The sequence below is a fragment of the Carassius gibelio genome, chromosome B14 (assembly GCF_023724105.1).
Source record: "Carassius gibelio isolate Cgi1373 ecotype wild population from Czech Republic chromosome B14, carGib1.2-hapl.c, whole genome shotgun sequence".
NCBI lineage: Eukaryota > Metazoa > Chordata > Actinopteri > Cypriniformes > Cyprinidae > Carassius > Carassius gibelio.
The window spans coordinates 8,582,630-8,608,345 of NC_068409.1; the positions used below are offsets into that span (position 1 = coordinate 8,582,630).

The 25,716-nt window shown below is 39.8% G+C and overlaps 1 protein-coding gene and 1 long non-coding RNA gene across 4 annotated transcripts; both read right to left on the bottom strand.

Moving 5' to 3' along the window:
• Positions 1-1,273: 1,273 nt before the first annotated feature.
• On the bottom strand, positions 1,274-24,933 carry LOC127971325 (C-terminal-binding protein 1). 3 transcript variants are annotated; one of them, XM_052574227.1, is made up of 11 exons: positions 24,686-24,933; positions 23,569-23,626; positions 23,231-23,390; positions 13,799-13,953; positions 13,572-13,716; positions 13,276-13,482; positions 11,508-11,722; positions 9,320-9,450; positions 7,950-8,077; positions 7,642-7,762; positions 1,274-4,744 (listed from the first exon to the last, which is right to left on the bottom strand). In XM_052574227.1, the coding sequence occupies exons 3-11, from the start codon at positions 23,286-23,288 to the stop codon at positions 4,555-4,557; spliced, it is 1,350 nt and encodes a 449-aa protein (XP_052430187.1). In that variant the 5' UTR covers positions 23,289-23,390; positions 23,569-23,626; positions 24,686-24,933; the 3' UTR covers positions 1,274-4,554. The 3 variants fall into 3 exon arrangements, with proteins under 3 accessions (XP_052430187.1, XP_052430188.1, XP_052430189.1); XM_052574228.1 differs by having other exon boundaries at positions 23,231-23,387; positions 23,565-23,626; positions 24,686-24,848; XM_052574229.1 differs by lacking the exons at positions 23,231-23,390; positions 23,569-23,626; positions 24,686-24,933 and adding an exon at positions 20,223-20,453.
• Positions 5,349-7,632, bottom strand: LOC127971327 (uncharacterized). The gene is made up of 2 exons (XR_008156788.1): positions 6,695-7,632; positions 5,349-5,468 (listed from the first exon to the last, which is right to left on the bottom strand). It is a non-coding gene; the product is annotated as an uncharacterized LOC127971327 (long non-coding RNA).
• Positions 24,934-25,716: the final 783 nt, after the last annotated feature.

Sequence of the window (25,716 nt, forward strand, 5' to 3'; positions counted from 1 at the left end):
AATGTCATTCAACGGCCCACTGTAAATGAATCCTTACTTATTGTGATGTTTTTATCAGCGGTTCGGACTCTCATTCTGACGGCACCCATTCACTGCAGAGGATCCACTGGCGAGCAAGAGATTTCGATGAAGAAATATCTTGATTTCGGATGGACCGATTCGAGTACAAATTTGATGTGTACAATAACTGGACATTTTCAAAAGCATTTAATAAAATACACTTTATTATGTGAAACTGTTTATTGATGAACATCATGGAAATATATGAAGACGTAAGACACTTTGAAACTATATTAGACATATAAAATAGGGTTTAAAAGAGTTTTAAAATGGAAAGACCGTTAATGAACACAAAAACAAAAGGAACTTGCTAAATTAAACCAAAAACCTTAGGGTTTCAATAACTTCATAAACATCACCGTGTTTTGCAATCCTTATGGGACTTCAGACATAATGGTGAATCTGTGCATTTCCATCTTCACTTTTCTGACTTCATCAAAACATCATAAAACAAATGTAGAACACAATTTCACTCAACTATATAGAGAGAAAGCCATTTATTCGGCCCATTTAAACAGGTTTCTTTTATTTATGAATGTTCACTGCCAAACCTTTATGGTAAACCTACACTCTCGAAACTTCAGCTTTCAACAAACTGAAATGGTACAAACTAAAAACACTTTTTAACATATACATAACTCATTTATGCACATAAGGCTTTTCCGGTCCTAAATGGATGGCAACAGGACTTAATGTGGCAGAAGGAGTTTCTCAGAGACATTTGGTAACAATTTGAGCTTTAGCAGAAGTAGGGGGTATATGCCCCGAACACCTCATTAACCTGATTGGCAACACATCAGCAGCTGGGGAGATTAGCTGATAAACAACCATCAGGACACATTCAGAGGGAGAACCCTGCGAAAAATGCACTGCTAAATACTTTCCTGCCTTTAATCACCTCAAACTCTGCTTCTCTTTCCCCTTCAGCCAAAGATGTTGTATGAACAAAACCGCTAACACCTGAAGAGCAAGTCTGGAAAACTCCTGTTATGAGTGCTTGTGTAAACTCACACCAACATTTCAAATAAACCTGCCGACAGAAATGACACGGTTAGAGTTAAACTCAAACTGACACGACTAACTTCATGTTTCTGGTCTTATTGTGTATGACTATCAATGCATTTTACTAATTTCTCACTTTTGAATGGTGGTGTACATCTTTACTCAAGAGTTCAACTTTAATTCGGTTTATAAAAGAGTAAGCAACCAAGGGTTTAATCTTTAGGATTTTATTAAAATACATTGTGGAATTTACCATCAGAGGTTACCATCACAAACATGATTGTTTTCTAATAAAAAAGTAAACAAAAACAAAAGTAAAGCTTAAGAGCCTAGTTACAGGATTTTTTGTTGTTTTTTTTGTTGTTTTTTTGCAGTCTGGTGATGGGGAGAAAATAAAATCAATTCACAACAAAACGAAGGTAAGAGAAAGGAATAAAAAGTTCACATGTTGTAAAAATACATTTCCCAACTTCAACGTTACACGCAGTTCTATTAAAACATTCATTCTTCTGTTGTTAGGAGTCAGTGCGACAAACACGCAAAAAGTAAGGAGAAAAGAGTGATAGAAAGGAAAAAATATCACTGTTGAAAGACGGACTGTGTAGGAGAGCTCTGGAGACATACAACATGATCTTCATTGGGATGGAGGAAGAGTGTAACTGGCGGCTGTAGGGTGTGTGTGTGTGTGTGTTAGTGCCCTGAGAGAGAAACCAACTGCTGCGAGTCCATATCGGTGCTCTCCAGCACTAGATCTATCCACATCGGCGGCTCCTGAAAGGGTCTTTCATAGTGCCTGAGCATTTCACACCTCAAAGTGAAAGCCATTTGTGATCTCCAGAAATATGCATCAAGCACACGGAGCAACATATGGCTAAAGAAAACAGCCTCCTCTCTCTTGCATGTGTGTTTACGGGAGGAAAGAGGAGAATGGGGGGAGGGGGGTCTATGATATTAAGGCAGCGAGGGTACCACGGGGGGTGCTGGAGGTGAAAGGATGAAATGAGACTCATCTTGAAATGTTTCAATACAACATGTTGAACACTGAATGACACTAACTAGATCGAAACGTCTCATTTCTTGGTTTTTTTTTTTAACAGTGCACATCTCATATCAAAGCTGGATGATGCAGACGGCAAAGAAACACCACGATAATGCTAGAAGTAACTCGAAAAATTAAAAAACGCTGTAGTACGGAGAATCTTTACAGAGCAGCTAGAATAAAAGGGCATCACTTCAGTCTAGGAAAAGCTGCACGTCAATCAAAATTCAACATCACAACCGGGCCAATGGGAATCGAGGGGGAGGGGCCTGATAGGTACGAGCATCTCGTTATGCATGAATCCATGAGGATTGAGGACACGGACAACATCTGCCATCAAGAACGCATCCTCAATCACATAGATTCAAACCTAATCTCGACGAAGACGTGAAACGGTGCTCCTTTATACAGAAAATTACAAAGATCACAGATCAAGAACTTCCTAAAGCTAAAGCCTGAGATTCAAACAATGCCTAATGAAACAATGTAATAGATATCCAATGCATGGAGGAGAAAAAAAACAAAAGCGCTTAATTTTGTCATTTGCGAATAACTGAATAAGCGGTCACACACGGCCACATACATGCAGACGCATTCACACCCCCTCAGAAATAGGAACCTATGATCTAAAAAAGCTGTACAAAGCGAGAAAGTTTTGAGCATACATTCAATATCTGTTACTGAGGTACTAGAAAGGCCTTTCTCTTCAGACACTATCCCGAGACACTCTCCTACCTTCCTTGGAAAGCAACCAGCGTTCCAGTGACCTAGCTTTTACATTCTTTCCACCGTATCTTCTGTGCTCTAAATGGTGAAAATGCAGAGAAAACGAAGGCTGATATCATAGAAGACGCCCATGAAAGTGTCAAGCTCAGGGTATATGAACTGCTTTAATTCGCCACATCACCCATCCAGAGTATAGGGAAGTGTGTCGACAGATGGTGCAGCCCACAACAGGTCTGTATGATTTTCTGCTAAACCTTCAGTCGGCTGAGTGTGGATGAATTTATCAATAAGACCCTGAAGGGGAAGAGAGTCGTCGCCATCTGCTGGCCTTCAACGCTACAGCAGCCTCCGGAGCACCAGGACTTCCTCATAAAAAGGTGGATGGAGCTCAGTTTGTCAGGTCTGTATGAAAATGTGTTTGTGAGTGTGTGTTAAGAGTTTAAGTGCCTTGTGGGAAGGAGGAAGGGCAGGGCAGACGGGCGGATGCACTACACAGTGATTTCATGGGAACTGATGGAGGACAAGCCGTGTCACAAAGAGAAGGCCTAATCGGAAAAAGGAGGCACAAGGAGGAAGTACAAGAGATAATCCAGGACAGAGAGAATATTTGAAAAGCCAAGGCAAACATTCTTCAAATGGCTACGTAAAAAAAAAAAAAAAATAGGTGCCAATGTTATCAGCTTAGCTATGGTGGATCTCAGTATGAGTCAAGCGGAGGTCAATGTTTTTTGAGGGTTAGGTTTAGGGTGTCAAATCTTGCAGATATGTTTAAGTTAGAGATGCTATACACTAGGAATATGGCTTTGTTTGAAATTTGCATTAATGAAGCTGGATCTCCCATCATAGTCATCATTCACAAGCAGCGCACAAAATAAAATCAAGTCGGCCATCACGAGACGATGGAATCTCACGTATGCGTTTCTCAATGACACTGTTATGCAGACCTTAGGCATTACGGATGCTGTAAATCTTGTGACTTAAAGTGGAGCACATGATCAAACCCCCAACAGCTCTGGGGGTGAAGCTCTTGTTTTCTGCAAAAATAAAGAGAGAGAGAGAGAGGATGGACAAATCTAGAAGATGCCTTCCACATGAAGAGAGAGTGAGAGGAACGCGAAACATCTGAGCTCTTCCCATGGACTGTTACTCTTAGCCACGGGACACAGCCTTTAGCCTTGACCTCCGTTACTGAATACCAGCTGTGAAATAATTGCTGCTGAATTTAAAGACGTTAGTCAGCTGATGCTTTGTTTCGATCAAACGATTGCTAAGATGGGACAGGTTGAGAAGGTTTTAGAAAATGTACGCTAGGAGGAGGATGGGCAGCGGACGAAGGAAAGAAAACAAGGTCCATGCGTTTATTTCCAAGCTGTTAAAACAGATAAGAAAAGAACAGAAATGTAAGAAACACTACTCAGAAACAAACTCCAACTAGTCCAGAGTAGATACAAAGCAAAGGAGCTGGGATTTCGTAGCTTAGAAATAGTGTGTATCAACCCAATTATTGAATCCTTGAGAGAAGTTATTGCTTTCTGCCAAAGTGATCAACAGAGGAGACAGCGAGTGGAAATGAGGGGTACGTTCGGGGTACAGGGTTTCACTCCTGTGTTTGTACACATGTTCTGTTGGACTGGGGTGACCCAAAGTCACATCGAAAGCAGGGGCGTCAGTCCCCCGGGTGAGGTGAAAGGGCATCGATCAGGGCAAAGATGGAATGTGCTGGGATGCTATTGGTCAGAAGGGATGTCTCTGTCCGCCTCGGCTTTGGAGGGCTGCCCGGGCGACGGGGTATGAGGTGGGTGTGAGACCGGGGCGATGCTGTGGGCCAGAGGCAGAGATCCAGCCACAATGCCCTCCACTCCTGCCCCGGCTCCAGGCAGCCCGCCCGCTGCTACACCAATCAGCCCTGCTGGGAACCTACGACAGAGACATGTTTTCACTCACAAACACGCCGAGATACAGTACCAGGGTATCTTCACATTTTTTAACAGCAAATTTAATGACTTTTAAGACCTTTTTAAGTCCTCTAAAGGGAAAATTTAAGACTTTATCTAAACAAAAATACAGGAAAATGTTCAGTCCGACAACACAGATTGATGTGGCGAAGCATTAGTGTGGCACAACTCACCACAGCCACGCTCAAGACAGGTCAAAGGGTCACAAAAACTTTTATACCAAGTGCTGATTGACCGTACAACCCTGACATGGTTGACTATGTTTAAACTATCAGCCTTTAAGGTACTTCAGGTAATTTCTAAATTCTGGCCCCTCATAGCAGTTTGAAAAAGACATGGAAGACAGCCCCAGGACATTACAAAAGCCCATTTCATCATACTTGATCTAAATTATGGTTAAATGTTGCTGCCTAATAGTTTTGAGCTGGGTTTGGGGGTTCTCCCCCAAGAAAATGTTGTTCAGGGTCTGATTAGTGTTTTCTATGTCATTTCAGACACAGATAAATGCAAGCACATACAATAATCTATGCATAGACCTAATGAATGACAGACAATTGTAGGAAAGATCAGGATCAGAAATTTATTGCATGTTCCAGTTGTAGGAGATCCATGACTTTCCAATTTACTGTGGGTCCATCCATTGACACAGAAAGCATGTTCCTTAAATTAAATTCCTTGGTGCCCTCCTGAAATTATAAAAAAATAAAATCAAAACAAAGTCCACCTCAAGAATGATAACATTTTCATTCATGTTCACTCAGATTAGATGGTTTGTCTAAAGTAGTGATTCTCAAACTGTGGTCTGGGGACCACTGGAGGTATGCCAGATTACCAAAGAGGTCTGTGAGCAAAAGTCATCAACCAAAAATGACTGACATGGGCTGTGACACCGCTGTACATTTCCAATTCACTTCTCATGACTTGTTTTCTAATCATGCGCATTATTAACAGGTGAAGTTAGCCATGGTTTCAGAAGACTAAAATGGCCTGCATTTGTACATGCATTAGGGATGCTCATTAAGCCAAATATGTCAAGTTTTTCTTTTCTTTTTTTTATTGGCTAAGTGGTCCTTGATTTGAAAGAAAAAAATGTTTGAGAAACAAGTTAAGCCATAATAGTGAATGCTCACAAATTGGGCCTATGTGATAGGGTTCAGTGTCAACGTTGTTAACCTAAAATTGAGAAGCACAAAACAGATATTTGGAGTCTAATTATGAACTGGGCTACATTATTTAATTTAATTAAATGTTACTTTTCACATAAAAAATATGCAAGAAGCATAATGCATATTGAATGCTTTATATAATAAAGTTATTTACAGCACTGCCTTCCATCCATAATGCAGTAGTCCTATGCCTAGATGTCACCCACCCACAACATTTTTTTAACTGATTGGATGGGACAATATATCGATGCATTTTGAATCGAGAAATTATTCTGGATCGATTCCAATTTTTCTGAATGCATTGCGATTCTCTCTCGAATCGATTCTTAGTTTAGTTTTTAACAGCAGATGCCACTGCGTGCTTTAGATGCCTTACACACACCACTTGAACCTACTATAAAATAATAATTAATAAAGTTCGAAAAGGTTGAAGCGAAGTACAAGGGTGTTTGCAGTGGGGCATTTACATTAATCTCGCAATTACAATCAATCAATTACATAATCAGACTCAGCAGAACGCACGAGCGCTCTTCGTCATGAGCATTTGAGTGCTCGGTTAAAAACTAGCCTAGAGCGCAATGTGCAAAAACTAAGCTCAGAATCAGTTTGCAACGCATTCGGAAAAAAAAATTAAATCAATCCAAGAATTGGGACGCATCGATATTTTTGTCCCAAATATTCATTAGGAAACAAAAACACATTTTAACATATTCAAATCATTTTAAATGTTACTTTTAGAGTCTTACCTTAAAGTGCTCCAGCAAGTCTTCTGCCATTGAGGTGCTCAAAAACTGAGAACCAAGATAGCGAGACCTGACAATCGTGGTCTTGTCCACAGCTTTATCGTCTTTGCCCATGTTTGCGATTTCGCAAAATGCCGTGGTGGCGAACCATCAGCGCAACGCGTTCATCAATCACTTACTCGTATGTGACATATGGTATGATGCAGGTTGCACCCACGAAGTGCTGCCCCCAAATGTTGTGCTGGTCAAATTGCGGTTGAAAAAATAAATAAAAATGACGAGTCGGACATGAAATTTAAGACCCCACATGAAATTTAAGACATTCATATGGAAAATTCCAGGATTCAAGACATTTTCAGACCTTAAAAATCGAAAATTGTATTTAAGACATTTCAAGACTTTTTAAGGACCCGCGGGGACCCTGAGTACAAGCTAGGGCTGCGACGATAAATTGAAGCAAAATTGATTCTTGGATTGTTTCCGAGATCTTCCGAATGCATCTTGATTCTCTCTGGAATTGATTCTGAGTGTAGATTATAACAGCAGATGGCGCTCTAATCTAGTTTTAGTCTGTACACTCAAGTGCTAATGAAGAGTGCTGAAGAACGCTTGTGCGTTTGGATGAGTATGCTTTTATGACGCAAGATTAACAGAAACAGAGCACACTGTGTGTGAACACCCTTGTAATTCCCTTCAACCTTTTAGAATTTAATGAATGATTATTTTTGATTCAAGTGTATGGGTAAGGATTGGGAAACAAGCAGAGTATGGATGTTTCTAAAGCATGCAATGCCATCTGCGTTCAGTTCAAAACTAAGTTCAGAATTGACTCGAGAAAGAATCGCGATGCTGTCTCAAAATCTCAGAATCAATGCTTTTTCGAGATGCATCAGTTTATTTCCCTGTCCTAGTAAAAGCACTAATGGCAGACAGGAGGGAGGTGTAGTTACCTATAGGCTGCAGCTCCGTTGAGTTCAGAGTGAACGGTGGTGGCCTCCATAGACGGCCACTGAGAGGCTGCCATCAAATACTCCTTATTCACGCAGTTCTTCAGAGTGTCTGGGATACGACCTGCACACACACACACGAGGGCGCAGTGTCATTTGGACATATGCAAAAACTAGCTGCAGCTCAATTAGAACTGCACATGTATACTTCAATGTTTTGTATTACTCTGGCATGCTTTGCAACACTTATTAAAGAATATACAAAATCACAGCAGAAACGGGCTGATAACAAACACCTAGTGTTTTCTGACCTGTGATGGCTCTGCGCACCTCCCGCGCCGCCTCCTCTCTGGCCTCAATGGAGGCCTGTTCACTGTACCAGGATGTGTGTGGGGTACAGATAAGATTTGGGGCGTCCTTCAGTGGGCCCTGAGAGAAACTGTTGAAAGAAGTGTTAGTGTTAGTGTCACGACAGAAAGAAAAATAACCTCCAGTGTGAAGGTTTTGACAGGCCAATTGTTGAATGTGGATTAGAAAATGATTTCATATTAGTTAAGTGAAACTGAACATTACTGTAGCAGTAACATGTCAGAATAATAACTGCGTTATTATGCGTTTCAACTGAAATTACCCGGGACAATTGTACCAGAAACTTCTTTCCCCAGGAACTATTTATTATCCCCAGACCTGTTGCTTTCTGTGTTTCCACCGCTGTCTAAAGTACTGGGAAGATTAGACAAATATTCTAGTGACGTAGGTCTGCATGTGTTTCTCAATACAATGTACGCAAATTTCGGACTCGCATCCTCGGTATTTCAGACTTCGCGCATTCGACTCGGGAGTGTGATGTCTGCGACGACGCAGATCCAGTAAATCTGCAAACAGCAGTGTATTTGATAACATCAGTCAGACCATGGCTACTGAAATTTTCCTCACTGTATATTTACAAAAAACAAAATAGGATATCAAATACCACTACCACCTTTCGTTTTCATTTATACATAATTGCCAAATAAATAGGTCAGGGAAATGTGTTTATATACAGCCATTACAATGAAACTAAATATTATATAAATTGTCTTTTTTTATTTTCATTTTAACATATAAATTGAATAAAGACCAAAGTTTACCTGTTAGATTTACCCAAAACTAATTATATTTTATGTTTAACCACTAAAGAGACATCAGAGCCAGCGGCACACATCAGAAGGTCAAGCCGAGGTGAGGCTTCTCTCTGCGGATACATGAGGACTGAGCTCCTGCTGATCGAGTGGAGCTCACCGTCTCCGAAATCAGTGAAACATTTTTAAATAGGCGCTGTCTTTATAAATAAACCACAGATTTGAGTTTTAAACAACTACATTCTCCCCTGAAATTCATTTCATGACACAATAACAGTAATATTTTGAAAATGATCCGAATAAATGGTGGTTGTAAATCACAATCAGCATGTTTAGCGCCCAAGTCCTGCCCCTGAAAGTTCCGGAACTCTGAAAAAGTACTACCTCAAGAGCAGGGACTTTCTGAGGGGTATTTTTATTTTTACCGGGATCTTTATTTAGTTCCTGGTTCCTGTGGTGGAAACACACCGAGTACCAGCCCAAAGTCCCTAGTTCCTGGGTAAAGTTCCAGCGGTGGAAACGCGGCTTAAGCAAGCAAACAGCAAACTTGTGTCCCTCACCTGAAGGGCTCGGTCTCATGGACGTCCAGGGCTGCTCCCCGTATTCTGCCCTCTTTCAGAGCCTGGGCCAGGGCCTTCTCATCCACCAGACCTCCACGCGCCGTGTTCACCAGGAAGGCACCCTGACGCATCTACGAATAAGAGCATTTAAAAATATTAAAAATAAGCCCTATTCAACTTGCTTGTAGTACACACACTTGTGGTTCATTTTTATATTAATCTCCCAGGGTTCCTACACATTTTCCATTTCGAAATTCCATACTTTTCCAGACTCATATCAAACCTTTCAGTAGATTTAGATCAGACAATATGTAACAAACAAGATTATATTTGTTATACAGTGCAGTCATCTCTAAATATCTTTATTTTCTCAGGGTTTTTTTTATTTTCCTCAAAGTGACAACACCGAACGAACCCCTACAATAAATATATAGTCAAACAAAATTTATTCAGACACCTTTAAAAAATTTCAAATTATAACCGTTTATGGGGAGTCGTGGCCTAATGGTTAGAGGGTTGGACTCCCAATCGAAGGGTTGTGAGTCCGAGTCTCGGGCCGGATGGAATTGTAGGTGAGGGGAGTGCATGAACGGCTCTCTCTCCACCTTCAAAACCACGACTTAGGTGCCCTTGAGCAAGGCATCGAACCCCCAACTGCTCCCCGGGCACCGCAGCATAAATGGCTGCCCAGTGCTCTGGGTGTGTGCTCACAGTGTGTGTGTGCGTGTTCACTGCTCTGTGTGTGTGTGCATTTCGGATGGGTTAAATGCAGAGCACAAATTCTGAGTATGGGTCACCATACTTGGCTGAATGTCACTTCACTTCACTTTATTAGCTGTAGTTTAGAAAATGGTGATAAAACATGACAAGAACTTAAACTGTGAGAACAAATTCATCTTGATAGCATCAGATAACTTTGATATGAAAGTATGTAATGAACTTGGTTGAAAAGCGGTCAGTTGCTAAATTTAAGAACATTAACATAATACCAATTTAGGTCAACCAATTACCAAGCAATGCTTAACTTTGTTCAGTCTGTGGTGTAAAAACATGGTCAGGTCAGTGTCTGATTTTTTGGTAGTCCTCTTTATGAAGAATGTTTGGTTATATCACAGTTTACTTTATTTTGCTAGTCTCAATTACATAAATTAACTATAGTGTCCTGCACCCACTAGTATAAATATATAAAACATTATATCTGGTGTCTGAATAAGTTTCGGTTTGACTATATATTATTAATATAAATTTAAAATAATATAAAAATAAAAATAAACACTTTAGAAACTATTCAGGTGCAAATGATAATTTTTTGCATGCTTATACGTTACAATATCTAGTTTTATATAACCTTCATCAGTGCCATCTTACTAGGAGTAAAACGAGAGCATGGACGCACTCAACGTGTCTCTTTATGGTAGCACCTCTAATATCAAGGTCTATGTACAATTTAACATCCTCTGTGGCAGCGGAGGAACCATGACATGAAATGGGCTGATGTCACAACAGCTTTAGAGATAGCAGGGCAGAGTGCATTGTGCTATACGCTAAATTTAATTGTTTCCTGTGTGCACAAAAGTCTAAAATAACACGATAATAACCCAAAATGCTTATGACCTGCATAAAGTGCACGTGCACAAGTTCATTCAGTCGTGTTTGACAATCACTGCCATGAAAACACTTTATATGATACATTTATTTTCATTCAATTCTAAACGATTACAAACTAAATAGAGGACAAAAGTCTGGAAATGATATTTTTCCATACTTTCCCAAACCACAGGTCTCTTTTTTTCCTATCTAGCAGCACCCGAAGCTAAGCATCTACCGTACACTGTTTGCATGACTTCTTCACCATTTTTGCTCCCTTTCGAGTCCTCATGTGTGGAGGAAAGAGGGTTGTTCTCGGTGTTGTATTGAAATAGTTGTGCAGAATAAACTTTTGGAAAATCTTGGAAATACATGTGTAATGCACATGGCATGGCCAGTTTACTTTTGAAAATCAGGCCAGATTGCGAGCCCACATGAACCATAATCCAGCAATGGGTGCGGACCCGCTGCGTAACCCAAGGCCTTTCACATGAAGCAAATGAATCAAACTCTGATGTCAGACAGGTTCACACCAAAAGCAGTCAGAGAAGCGAACGGCTCCCACAGTGCTGTTTAAGCAGAAGCGTGTCAGCTTTAGCACCTGTTTGATGGTGAAGTCGTTGATGAGGTGGTGGTTGTGCTCGTTGAGGCTGCAGTGTAGCGACACACAGTCCGAGTGGATGAGCAGGTCCTGTAGTGTGGCCATGCGCTGGAGTCCTAGTGACCGCTCCACCCCGTCCGGCAGGTACGGGTCATAGAAGATCACTCCATACCCAAAGGCCTTCGCCCTCAGAGCAACTGCTTGGCCAATACGCCCTAAAAACAGCCATCATAAGAAATAGTTTTAGACTCAGTTGGGACCACATTACTAACGTCAAACCTGAGATTAGATTGAGATTCAGAAAAGACGACTCACTGATGATTCATTTTAAAGCAATACACCACTGAGTTTTTAAAAATAAGTAAATAAATCGATTACACCACACTCCTGAAGATGATTGATTACATTAAGAATTGCAAATATTTTTTTTATGTAGGTTTTCTGACATTGTTTCAATATGAAAATGACATCTAATTAAAGATTCTTCACTAATTCTCATAGATTTCCAGAACAGAAATATGAACACTGGATAAAGCCAGGACCTACATTTACATTAAATTTTATTTAGATATTACAGTAATTACAAAATACTGTGAATAAAAATTTACAATGATTTCAGGAATAAAATATATAAAATCAGGCAGATTATAAGAACAAAGTGTGCTGTAAAATCAAATCGCATCCTAAATTTAATTTGTTAACATAATATATAAGGCTGCCCTCTAACAGTCAAGCAGAAGAGACTAGGTCTGACAACATTTTATTAGTAACTTAGTCACAGATTTGTTTCTTTTTGAATCCTCAGGGGATGTCATGCAGTCCGTGACTAACAGTACATTGGGCAGGGCATTCAAACACTCATCTATCACTCCTTGAACTGAATTTGGCTTATCATCTGAAATACGCAAGTATTAGGAACTTTACATAGTTGCTCAATCTAATGTTAAGATAGAGAAATGTGTGTTGTTCAGTGTCTGTGTGGAGTGTGGAGCTGAACAATCACTCTCTGCAGGACAGATGGAGGCAGCGGTGCGCTCACTATTAAAATAATCCCCATGTTTGCTCATACAGATAATACATCTTTCAAATCTGTAAAGACTATGTTTATTTGAGTGCACAATTATTTATTATAATTTTTTAAATGAATGCAAACATGATGTGATTTTTGCCGTTTTGGTCTCTGTTGAACTTGAGCGTGAAACTCTGTATATCTTTGCTGTAAAGACACTAAAATATATCAATAGAGAATTAAATGTCTACTTTCAAGTGAACAAATGGAAGACAAATATTCTCCGATTATGTAATCCGTATGAAACACATATACATGCGCATCACTACCACGGAGATGACGAGTCTGTGTCGCAAAGTTCATCTTTTAAGCCAAAAACAAAGAAAACAATAGTTTATTACATTATTAAAATGTTAATGCAGTCTCCTTACTTTTTTCCCCCTATATATTCATAATTTGCCGGTGCGCTGTAGCATATTATTAACTAGTCTGAAACCACACATTATGAAAAGTCAAAAATCTTACAATTTCAAAATAGACCAGCATATAAAAAAAAACATTATGCCTAAAGTGTCTTGCTCAAGTCTTTTTTTTTTTTATTCTAAATATTTAATGTTAATATTTAGTTTAAATGAAGTTGCAGTTTGGCATGTTTTATATTTAGTAGTACAACTTATATTCTAGTTATAGATGTAGAAGTTACATTTGCCGTCAGCTGTTGCCTTAATTGAGCCCCGAGTAAAACACATCAGGACTCACCCAGTCCAATGATGCCCAATGTTTCCCCTCGAATGCGTGCTGCGCCTCCGGCCACCTCCCGGATCTGCTCCACGCTGGAGGCACGTGTGCCCTCGCGCAGAGCCTGATGCATCCAGGTGACGCGGCGGTACAGATTCAGAATTAGACACATGGCGGTGTCTGCCGTCTCCTCCACAGACGCGGCTGGCACATTACACACTGCTATTCCTGTTTAAGACAAAGAGCCAGTATACAGTCACTCAGTCTGACTGAAACTCACACAGACAGACATTTCACAACACAGGAACAAAACTCACCCAGCTCTGCTGCAGCTTTAATATCCACATTGTCAAATCCACTGCCAATCCTCACAATGACCCGAAGACCTTTGAACTTGTCCAGGTCATCTCGCGAGAGCGTGATGGTGTGGTAGAGCAAAGCTGCAACAGCCTCATTTAAGACCTGCAGCAGCATGAAATGCTCAAGAGTAAAAACCTATGAAACGTATAAAGGCCTGAGATAGGGCTACGATCTGTGACTTTACCTTCTCGTGGATCTCCTGGGTGGACTGGGCGTCACAGAAGGCCACGGTGGCCACGTCCTTCAGGATGGGCATCTCCACCGTACAGTCCCGGCCGTCCAGCAGCGCCACCAGAGGACGAGGGTGCATGGGGCCATTGAGGATGGGTGGTCGAATGCCTGCAGGTCACCCAGAATAACCTTATTAATCATTTCTTACATGCAACGGGAACTCAAATTCTTCAAATGCCTACAATTCTGGGCACTCCACATTGTGTTCATTACAGGTATCTACAGCTATGTTTGCATCACTCGTTTTTTTTATGCACTTTTTTTAAGTATCGCATCAGAAATGAGTGATGGAAACGGCCAAATTTCAAATAAAAACGCTTTAATTTGCCAAAAAAAAAAACCCACTTGTTTAAGGTGGTTTTTGTGAAACCCTTTTTTGCGAAAAGAGTTAGTGAATAATGGGAGATGGAGACGCATTTGGAGAGTAAATTCCTCCATATGCATAAAAAAAAGTAATGTAACTTGTGCGCCATGGGACGACAAAACTTTGAAATGTTATGGTCATTTTAAAATGCCAGGAAAAAGTCTGTCGAAGCATTTTTGTATAACTGCCTCCAAGAACTAGCGTTCCCAAACAGCAGCCGCTTCCAAAAGCAATGACCGCATTTATTTTGTTTCATCTGCTCGCTCTGAGGCGAAAGTAACTTATGTATGAAAATTATTATATTCAGTGACTTCTATTTTTGATGATTTTGTTCTCTGACTAGTTGGATGGAAATGGTGCAAATGCTATGCAATTTCAATTTTGCACAAATTTAATTTGCAATTTTGCATGGATAACTGGCTTATAAGGAGACATTTTAAAAATTGCTTGGCTTTTGGATGCTACTCGTGTTAATAGACAACAGCAGCATCTACAACCAAGATTCACGTCAAGGTTCATTAAACCAGATTAGGTGGTACTTATGATTGATTGACTGATTTTAAAAAGGCCTTTCAGTTTCCTCTTAGCAATGCTGGTCAACAGTAAAACTGCATTAATATCTATTCTATAAAAACATCCTAGCTCATTACGAGGCTGAGACTACCAGCATTGCTATCAAATAGATGATTTACATCAACAAAAGGCCATATGAATTGATGCCAAACTATTGAAAAAGCCATAGAGAATTTCATAATATTTTGAATGCTAGTGGCCTCAAATGGCAGGAAACTGTTTTATGATCATTACTTATTATGAGGGAAGATAACAGCTCCCAATAACTCCAGGGTCCACCCCAACCCCCCCAACCTGACAAATGAAAGTGTGAGCAGGGGACAGAAGGAGGGAAGGAGATGAGGAAAGGGGGCAGGGAGTCTTCACATGACTCATAATGACCTACATTCAGCAGACTGGAGGCTAAATTATCTTTGTCTTCATCCTACTACTAAACCATCACTACCCACTTCTGGTCTAATACAGATATCAGATAAAGAAAGCGGAATTAAATAAATATAGAAACAATAATGAAAAAGATTACATCTACTCACTCTAACGTGGCTGTATCTATTTTGAAAAAAAAAAAAGTGTGTGACCAATATGTTTTGGTGTCTGCCCATTGACTTTCACTGAAATGAGAAAAAAAAAAAAAAATCCCCTCTACCTTACTTTATACTCTACTTTAAAAATATCCACTTTTGTGAAAGTCAGTCAATGGGGTTTGGAATGATATGAGGGGCAAGTAAATAATGTACATTTTTGATGAATTATTTCTATTAGATGATATGTAAACTTCAATATTTGTGAGCCCTGCATTCTATTCTACTCCATTACACTATATCTAGTGGTAAAATAGAAATTGTGCATCTCTATTCAGTGATAAATACAACAAAACACCAAGGTCTTAAAGCTACTTAACTAAACACATTTAGAAAAACTATTACATATTAATTGTAATAACCAATTTAAAGAACAGCTGATTTAAATGTGTTTTGAGGCAACTTTTATTTTAGTGTGATAAACCAGAGATATCAGCTTTCTGTAAAGACCATGAAAGTTTAGTTATTTGGCCAATTTATTTGCTGATGATTTATCAATGACCCTACTGCACTTTACCTTCCATGCATCCCTAAGGAACATGTTTGAAGAACCTAGTGGTCCATTTTGAGTACATGTTGATTTGAACATGATTACTAAGAACCGGTCACTTACAAATGCATCTCTGCACATTAAAAGCACTGTACCTAATGGAAACACATGTTTCAGATCGAATTGAGAGAAGCAGAGAGACTACAGAACATAATAGTTGGCAAAATGGTATAAAAGATACTGACAATGCAATACAGCATCATTACAAAACAGAATCCCAAATTGGTAGAATTTGTAGATTGGTAGAATTGAATTAGAATTGGTAATACAGGCCTTCTCACAAAGCAGCACTGTATTCACTGCATATATAGCACATGGCAGGCTCTTCACAGAAACCGTGTGAAAGCAAGTATTTTAGTTCACAGTCACAACTGACTGCAAAAAAGCAGTGATGGCTTTTTTTTGTTAATCGTTGCACATTCTTTTAAAGCGGCAGGGTAAAAAGCTGACATGTCAGACAATGAGGAACTTCTGCCTGTTACAGCCAAACACAGAACAACTACAGGAAGGACATTTCTGAGCAAATGCAAAAACAAAACCAGCCTGGGCCGAATTTCCCAAACCTACGACTTTTGCAAGAGAACAGGATTCCCAGGACGAAACAAGAAAGGGAGCAATAGAACTTAATTGATCAGTGGAATCAGATTCCCATCATGCATCAGGATGTTCTGTGCACCACAATCATTAAACTGCATTACATAAACATTGCAGCAAACGGCAAAATTCATTACAGCATCACAGAAACTGCCCATTTTAATGAGGTGGCATGTACCAGAAATATCACACAACGAGGAGTAAGATGTTGCTCATCATATAATTATGATCTCATTATCATACTCTAATAATAGCAGTCTGGAAATGGCTGTTGAACCATTCATCCAAGAACTCACAAATCCTTCAGCTTTGAAGAACTTCCGGAGAACACAGTAGTGGGTGGAGCTAATGCACAAAATTATCTTATCAACTGGCACTCACCTATTATAGTCACCGTTTTAATTTCAGCAAATCATCCAGCAATGTCATTGGGGGTACCATGTCATTCCAATATTTAACATTTTGGATGAAAACCGGGAGGCTTGTGACTGTCCCATTGACTGTCAAGTAAAATACACTGTCAAGGTCCAGAAAAGTATGAAAGACGTCATCAGAATAGTCCATCTGCCATCAGTGGTTCAGCTGTAATGTTACGAGTCAATGAGAATACATTTTGTATGCACAGAAAACAAATGTCTGCGTTCAGCTCATTCTTCAAAATGGCGCTACGGTGATGTGGAGAGACACAGAGGAGACAAATTGTTTAATAAAGTTTTTTATTTTATTTGCATACAAAATGTATTGTTGTTGCCTCAATGTTATGCACTATTCTGACAACGTCTTTCATTCCTTTATTAACCTTAATACTGTTATTTACTTGGCAGGCTATGGGACAGTCACAAATCTTAAATTTTGTACTGAAGACAATAAAGGCTTTTATGGGTCTGGAACAACATGGGGGTAAGTGATTAATGACAATTTTCATTTTGAGGTGGAGTGTCCCTTTAAGATTTTTTTCCTTTAGAAAATTTGGCATGAGTACCTGATATATATATATATATATATATATATATATATACACACACACAAAAGAATCGATACTGAATCGAAAGCTTGTAAATGAAAATTGAAAAATTTGTGTCAAAACTAGGGGTGCTCAGCCGATTGTTAATGCGCATCTCGTCAGTTAAGCCGGTTCTCTAATCAGCGGTTAATTCCATCAGGTGCCTGATTTCACATAGAGCAGCTGTTACTACACAGAGCCGTTGTTAACTGAGAAGATGCGCCAAAAAACGCTGAAAATGAAGTGGATTTGCGCATCTTCTCAGTTAACAACGGCTCTGTGTAGTAACAGCTGCTCTATGTGAAACCAGGCACCTGATGGAATTAACTGCTGATTAGAGAACCGGCTTTACTGACGAGATGCGCATAACGTAGCACCCCTACTCAAAACCCAGCCCCTTTATATTATATATCACTATTATATCATCACTCTTTGATGATGAGAGTATGTGCATGTATAACCCCGAATTGTTGTTAATGTACATAATGAATTGTATATTGAGCATTTTCATCAAAACGTTTGTCTTTCTGTGGCTCTAATAAAGTCTGTATGCTTCATTTATAGAGCTATAATATGTATCACTCTTTACGTTTGCTCTGTTTTTTTAAATACTGAACTTCAAACTTATCTATGCCTCATTGTTCACTCTTGAAATAAACTTGTGTCCATTTGGTGAATAAACGGTTTTAGACCGCTGCTCGAGTTGAATGCAATGCATCCGGAGTGTGTGTGATACTGGTGAGATCTCCTAGACTCAGCACTGCTCTTTTTTATTTTGATTAGATAATCATCAAGAGTTCAAGAATAAAAGCAGTTAAAGTAAGAGTATACATTTATTATTTACGATTTCCGTGATGCAGAAAACACGGACGGAATCCAGTCATAAAAACAGAATTCATAGTTAAATACGGAATTGGTCAAATTTTGAATTAATTAATCAGAAGTAGGTAATTACCTGCATGTTTTGCGTGACTAATGAATGGCGCAGACGCGAGGTTTCATTTGTACTGAAGCGTGTGAGACGCTCGCAGTGATTTCAGCTTCTGTCGTCTCTTTAAATGAGGATGTGAACACATGAACATCTCCAGAACTACTCTGAAAAAGATTTCATGAGCTTCTGACCATTTGAGTAAAACTAGCCTCATATCACACACAGAACTATAAAAGGTATTCACGGCAACCCGTCAAAATCAAAGTCTGCATTTTTTTTTTCGTAGAATGTACATAAGCCTACTACTACTACTGCTAAAATGAAACCAACATTATTTAAGGAATAAATCACACATTTCATGTTTTCATTTTAATAGTCAATCTCCTTTGTTTGCCAAAAAAAAGTTTGCTTAATTTTCAGTAATTAAAAGATAAATTAACTTAATGTTTCATGCCTTGAATTGATAAGGCGGAAATAACAGAATTTGGAAAAAAATAAAATCATGGTCATTTAAAAAAAATGTACTTTTGTTAACACTTTTATTATTACTACTACTACTACTACGAATCAGTACTTTTTTTTTTTTTTTTTTATAAATAAAGCAATATTTTAGTTTTTGTTCAGTATGAATTAAAAAAATATATATATATTGGTTTCGGCCAGTGTGGTCCAACCTAACTATCGATAATGGCAAAATCCACTATTGGTCTACCTCGTGCGGGGGTGCGTGCGTGCAGCTCAATTGGTAGAGCATTGTGCTATACATCGCAAGGTTGGGGGTTCGATTCCCCAAGAACACATGATAGGTAAAAATTGATGGCCTGAATGCACTGTAAGTCGCTTTGGATAAAAGCATCTTCTTAATGCATAAATTTATTTAAATTTAATTTTATAATATTATAATTCTAATTTAATATATAAACAAACAAACAAAAATGTACTAGCCAGTGGAGATTCAATTGCCAAGGTGTCTGTAGAGGGTTGAGTTACAGCTATGTTGAGATTCAACGCCCCCTTCATCACTGACAGGTGTTTCTGCACTGGCGGATGAGATGGGGGTGGGGTAAGATGCCTCCGTGACATTCACAAAAACGTCTATTTCTCGCGTTATCACACTCCTGTGTACGGTGAATGATTAAGTGATCTTAAGACAAATATTTGCATTCTTTCCCTGCAAATCAGCAATGTGTGGAAAAGCACACACTAATGGAGGTAAAAGAGCACGTAATATTTAAAGCAGGCAAGAGGAGGAAGATTAAAACGGCTGAGGGGCAAAATTCAGTCGCAAAGAACAATGCAAACACACTGCTGTAGGGTCAGGGCGAGAGCGCGCTGAGAGCACAGATGCCGTGTGTTGAGGCTGCGCCAGGCTGAGAGAGAGAGAGAGGGCCGCAGCACAAGCATGGCCATGCAAACAATGCCATTCATTCAGCGCTCGTTTCTCCTCCGCTCCACCCCCCTCCCAAACCTTCTCTCGCTCTCCCTCCCTCACCCTTTCACCCCCCCCCCCCCTTGACACGGTCCACACGGTCTCAAGAAGAGGGGGGGAAGGGTGGGTGGATGAGAATACAGCTGCACCACACCCTGCCTCCTGCCTGGCCAGCACACACACACACACTCAAGCTGCAAGGACACACACTAGACACGGCAGAAAAAAAAAAAGAAAAAGAAAAAAAAAAAAATCACGCCTGCTTCTGCAACCACACCCATGTGAATTACTGCGTCTTCGAGGCGACACACACACACACACACACATCAAACAGGTACAAGTAGGTCCAAACCTTGCATCATGAAATCCACGCGCCTGTCTTCTCTCCCCTCCTCTCCTTCTATCGCTCGCTCTCTCTCTCTCCACCCTTTACAATCAGTGTCAGGCTGTTTCTGCCTGGAAGACTCCCATCTCCCATGTCATCCACACTGGCCCCTCCCCCACAGCTGTGGTCCAATCAGAGGCCTTGTCTTTGAGCACTGACCAATCAGCACAAGCCTCCACGGCATTGACAAGCAGCACTCGAGGCAGTTAGGCAGTTGTTGTTTTTTAAAGAGACAGTCTCGTTCTGCTCACATCTACATGACCCCGCTCTTCTGAAGAAACAACCCGGTTATCCTCGTCACCCGCCCCACTCTGCTCTTTTGCTGTCACTTGGATAAATATCACTGCACTGCCACCTGCACCGTAAAAATCCATTTAAATATCAGGAAAATGATCAGCAATTTTATTTATTTTTAAAACAAGGTTTTTTTTGCAAAAATCGTATTGTCTGTGCAAATGACACTAAATATTCTCACAGGATGATATCTGCAGACAAAACGACTCGCTTTGATTAATAGAAAGGTTTGACCCGAGGCAACAGCTGACGAGACCGTGAAGCTGCCGCTTACAATCTCTATGTAAATTGTTTAACGGCAAAAGACACTCTTCCCTATTTGAATTAGCATTTAAAATGCCACAATTAAGCAATAACATACAACAGGCTGTGCCATGTGGTTAACAATGTCACCGCAAAGGGCACAACAGGAGATAAGGTTGGAAATCGAGAATTTCCATTTGATCTTTTGCTCTTGTATTCAGCAAATGCTTTAAATACAGAACAACCTTTTAGCCATTTTAGGTTCTCTCAGAATAAACCCTGACAGGGTGATCCGATTTTATCAGCTTGACGGGGTTTATTCTGAGAGAGCAACCGGCTGGATGTACATTATCCCTCTTTTTACATGGCTACTTGCCACATAAGTTAATAGTTAGACGTGAAATATTGATATTTAGTTTAAATATTTCCGTGAAGACAGCAGTTGCAAGCAAGGGGCAAATTCAAATTAGACGGACATTTAAGGGAAACGGTGCGGTCAAACCACTTATTACACATTTCACCACAAAAACAATAAAAATTAAGATGACATTTTTTTAAAACCTTACCAGTTTGTTAGTTCTCTTATGATCCATTACACCGTACAAAACAGTCGTAGCAAAATGGCAGCAGATGCGTTTGTATGAAACGAGAGCGGGTCCGTGATACAAGGATGGCAATTAAATAATTGTATACCATTTTTAATCGTGTTTTAATATTTTATTAGCTAAACAAACGCAAAGTTACCACCAAGAAAGAAATGGTTCAAGCAAGATTACAGCGCCGACTGCTGTTACCTGGGTGAGCCTGTTTTAGTTTAACTCCGTTGTTAGAGGGATAACATAACGCTGAATGTCGCAACTGACCAATCAGAATCAAGTATTCCACAGAGCCGTGTAATACAATCGCAATTAAAATAGAAGCAACAGATCTTTTATTCAGCATTTCGACGTATATCATTATCGAAAAGAAGAAAAAAATTATAGGATGGGAACTTGGTTCTAGGTTCTTAGATGTGGGCATACCACTCAAAAGTGGAGGCAGATGAAGGCAAGACTGCAAGAGCAAGGGTCTTTGACGACTGAGGAGACCCAGTGATTCTGATTAAAAATTAAGTAAACTTTTTTTTTTTTAAATGAACATGCATAGATGCATTAAATTATTAATGTTATTGTAAAGATGCCATTTAGAAAATGTATAGTGAAATAAATTTTTGAGAGTGTGAAATTTAATTCCGTGCAGACTTTAAGTAATAAGGCCTGCAAACATTTTTTTTTTACAGGTAATTTTAATGCCATTTATATCAACTCTTAAAAGGCATACAAATGCAGACCAAAACCTGAAAAAAGAAATAATAATAATATTCACAACACTGTTTCTAAGTTTAGCAAATTGCAACAAATTGCAGAATACAGTATTCATGTAAAAGTTTTAATGTAATGCCAAATAGATACTGCAGATTTCACAAATCCAATCATACAACAACTACCTACCAAACACAGGCCTTAACTAAGGATCTATTAAAATTTTAGCGAGAAAATCTAAAATCAACATCTACATCTCTAGCATCAGTTCCTCTTTGATGAGGAGTAGTTACACCTGCCATAAACACAAAGGGGACTGCAATATACAGCCTGCCCCCTCTGAGCTCATTACACACCTCCAAAAGAGCATCTTTATGAGATGAGACTACATCTGCCAAATCTAAAGAACTAGCTTTTCCTAGATTGTATTAAAGTGTCAAATGGACAGAGTCCCATTCATTCAGTAGTAATGAGCTATTTAATACAGTACGCACAGGTTGTTAATAGCAGTTTGAGCTGCGGCACACAGACAGGAAGGAGAAAAGACAAGAAAACAGAGCACAAACTGTCTCGCATCTCCTGTGCCTGACAGACAAACACGCCAAACATTCAAGAAACGACCATCTCTCACCCATCCATCGCTCCGTGTCTGTTAGTATTGACAGTGCCAGAGGATTCACTCAAGGTTTACACACAAAAGAATAAATCACTACTCTAAACATCAGTACAAGAAAACATTTAGGTTAAATGCATACATGTTGAATTAAAGTAGATTAAAGTTACAAAGACTAAGCTAAAGGCTTAAAAAGCAATGCTTTTCAGACCTGTGCATCTGAAAGCCAAGACTACATGTTCATCAGTGCACATTAAACCAAAGATATAAATTATTTTTCATCAAAACAAAATATCTTGACTTGAATTAAGCAACAGGTGTCTGCGGTTCACTTTCCACAACCCAATCAATTTCCAGATAAAATCAAGCCCCATCCTAAATTCTGTCCTCGAGTTTCTCTTTCCACATCTCACATTATGGATGTAAAGTGGTGCAAATGATGGTTAAAGAGACCTGGACTGCTGATCGTCATTAAGATCTATGCGAGTCCATCTCATCTGACTGCAGGAGTCGTATCTTCTCACCTTCACAGATGCGGTCCAGTCTCTGCCGCTTCACTTTGTGTTTGTCCATCAGAGCCATCGACTGGCAGTTCTTCAGCAAGACCAGCTACGGCCACGACACAACGAAAGATGGGGCACAGCACACAGTTCAGTCCCGAAAACACCCAAATCCTTAAAACACCTGCAGAGATGAATTTCACAGGTTTAAGATTCTGAACTACAAATCACACTACATCTGATTACCACGCCACATGCATGCAGTAAAATACTGCTTATTATAGAAATGGTTAACTTATCACTCGCCCACATACATGACTGATACTGAGTAATAGTGCTGGGAAAAAATGTCAAATACACACCTGATGACGTCAAAGCCAACCAACTACTCCGCTGACGTCACGGTCTTAATAATGGCAGCTGAAGAGAGAAAAACAAACCTCAGCGTTAAACAAGCATTAGTTATAAACAAGAACAGAGCGTAAAAATATTGGCTTTAGTTCGTTATTAAGTAACAATAAACCTAGATACATCTGGAGACGTTAGAAAGAGAAGTGACGCCCATTTCTTCACGAGCATTAATGTTATAACGTTAGCCCTCAAAGAGACTAAATCTGGTTTCAAACTCTCTTATTTAGGACCAATTTCACTTAAATTGGATACTTAAAAGTCTAAACTACTTTGTAAAACGAACGATTAAATAAAGAAATGCACGTGTTTTCAGAAACAACATTAGGGAAACGTGCGTTTAGGGAGAACCGCATCTGGTGATCACTTCGTGATGGTTAACTTCAGTCTCATTTATCTCATTTCTTCAGTCTCAGAGTTATTTCTCTCTCTTGTTGCTCATTAAACAAAATGAAAAGTCTGTGTAAAGTAGCTCAGGGTTGAAAAGACTCCAGAAAAGCGCATAAATGGTGTGAAATATTTAACGATATTTAGCGAGCTGGAGACAGACAGCCAAAGCCCAGTTTATATTTCTGCGTCGAGCGTTGTATATTAAATAAACGGCTTAAACTATTGCATAAAATTGAACAAACTAACAGTTTAGAGGGTTTAACATTATTAACGGGGCGTTTTGTTTTTGTCGCGCGCTCGCTGAAAGTTTTTCGGTTAGCGCTGCGCTAGCTAATTAGCACATGCAGCTATACACGATACGACGGAAAAGTTGCACTATTAACCCCAAAAAACATCATACAAAACACTGAGAAAACCCTACGAGCTCGTTTGTGATTATAAATCGCTCTAATAACTGTATTGGTCTCTTGTAGCGTCGCACCTCTGCCTGTGAATGCACACACCGCGAAAGGCGCTTATGGTTGCTAACTGAGCTACCAAACATTAAACACAGTGTGAGAGAGAGAGAGGGGTACACAGTCATAACAACACACGGCAGTCTCCCAGCACACACTCAATCGAGAGTCCAGTGTGAATATGTGTCAAAGATAAGCCAGAAGCAGGGAACCGCCGCGCACTCACCGGGAGAAAGCGTCTCTGGAGGCTCGGTGTGGTCACGGGAGCTGAATCAACTCTTCCCCGCTATCACTCGCCATGAAACCTGCACAGAAAAGGAAGTCGAGGCCGCGCAGACAACGTGCTGTAAAGAGCGAGCGCTCGGAGCAGACACATGAGCTCTGCGCGGATGAGCGCCTCCTACAGGACAGTGTGTGCCACTGCGGGGCCCGGAGCCTGAGTCTGAGCCTGAGTCTGAGCCTGAGACTGAGCATGGGCCTGAGACTGAGCTCATTTCCTTTTTTCATGCATCAGGTTTATTCCGAGACTGCTGTGTAAGGGATGGAGGGGCTAGATAGGCGAGCTGTCTTGCTTCCCAAATTTGCATTACGTGTCACATGATCATATATATATATGATATACATTATATGCAGTGATGGGAATAACGGCGTTATAAATAACGGCGTTACTAACGGCATTACTTTTTCCAGTAACGAGTAATCTAATTGATTACTCTTCTCATCTTAATAACGCCGTTACCGTTACTGCCAAAAAATGCGGCGCGTTACTATAACTGATGATGAAGCTGTTTTTTTTTTTTTTCATCAGACCAACTAGATCTCTGAGCGAGAGGCAAATACTTTTTTTTACTGTTCTTCCTTGGTTAGTGGGCAGAGCACGAGACAAGCGCATAAATGCTGACGATTGGCTGAGGTAGAGTAAAATTTCATTGTAAGCCAATCAGAGGTAGAGTTGGGCGGGTTTTCGAAAGCACGCATAGTAGTGATGGGAATTCGGCTCTTTTGACTCAGCTCACTGAAAAGAGCCGGCTCTTTGGCTCACAAACGGCTCTTTAAATGACTTTGACTATAATATTTCAATTTTTATTACATAATTATTTAATTTCTATAGGCTAAATTTGAAAAAATAGAGTTGGCTCTTCAGATATGCGAGCCAGCTCCCGAAGTTCAACTAAAAAAACAGGTGTCCTGACATTTTATCCTACCCTGTCAGATTTTCCTACGCGGGTGTACTGCGCACGCGCACATCAATATCGC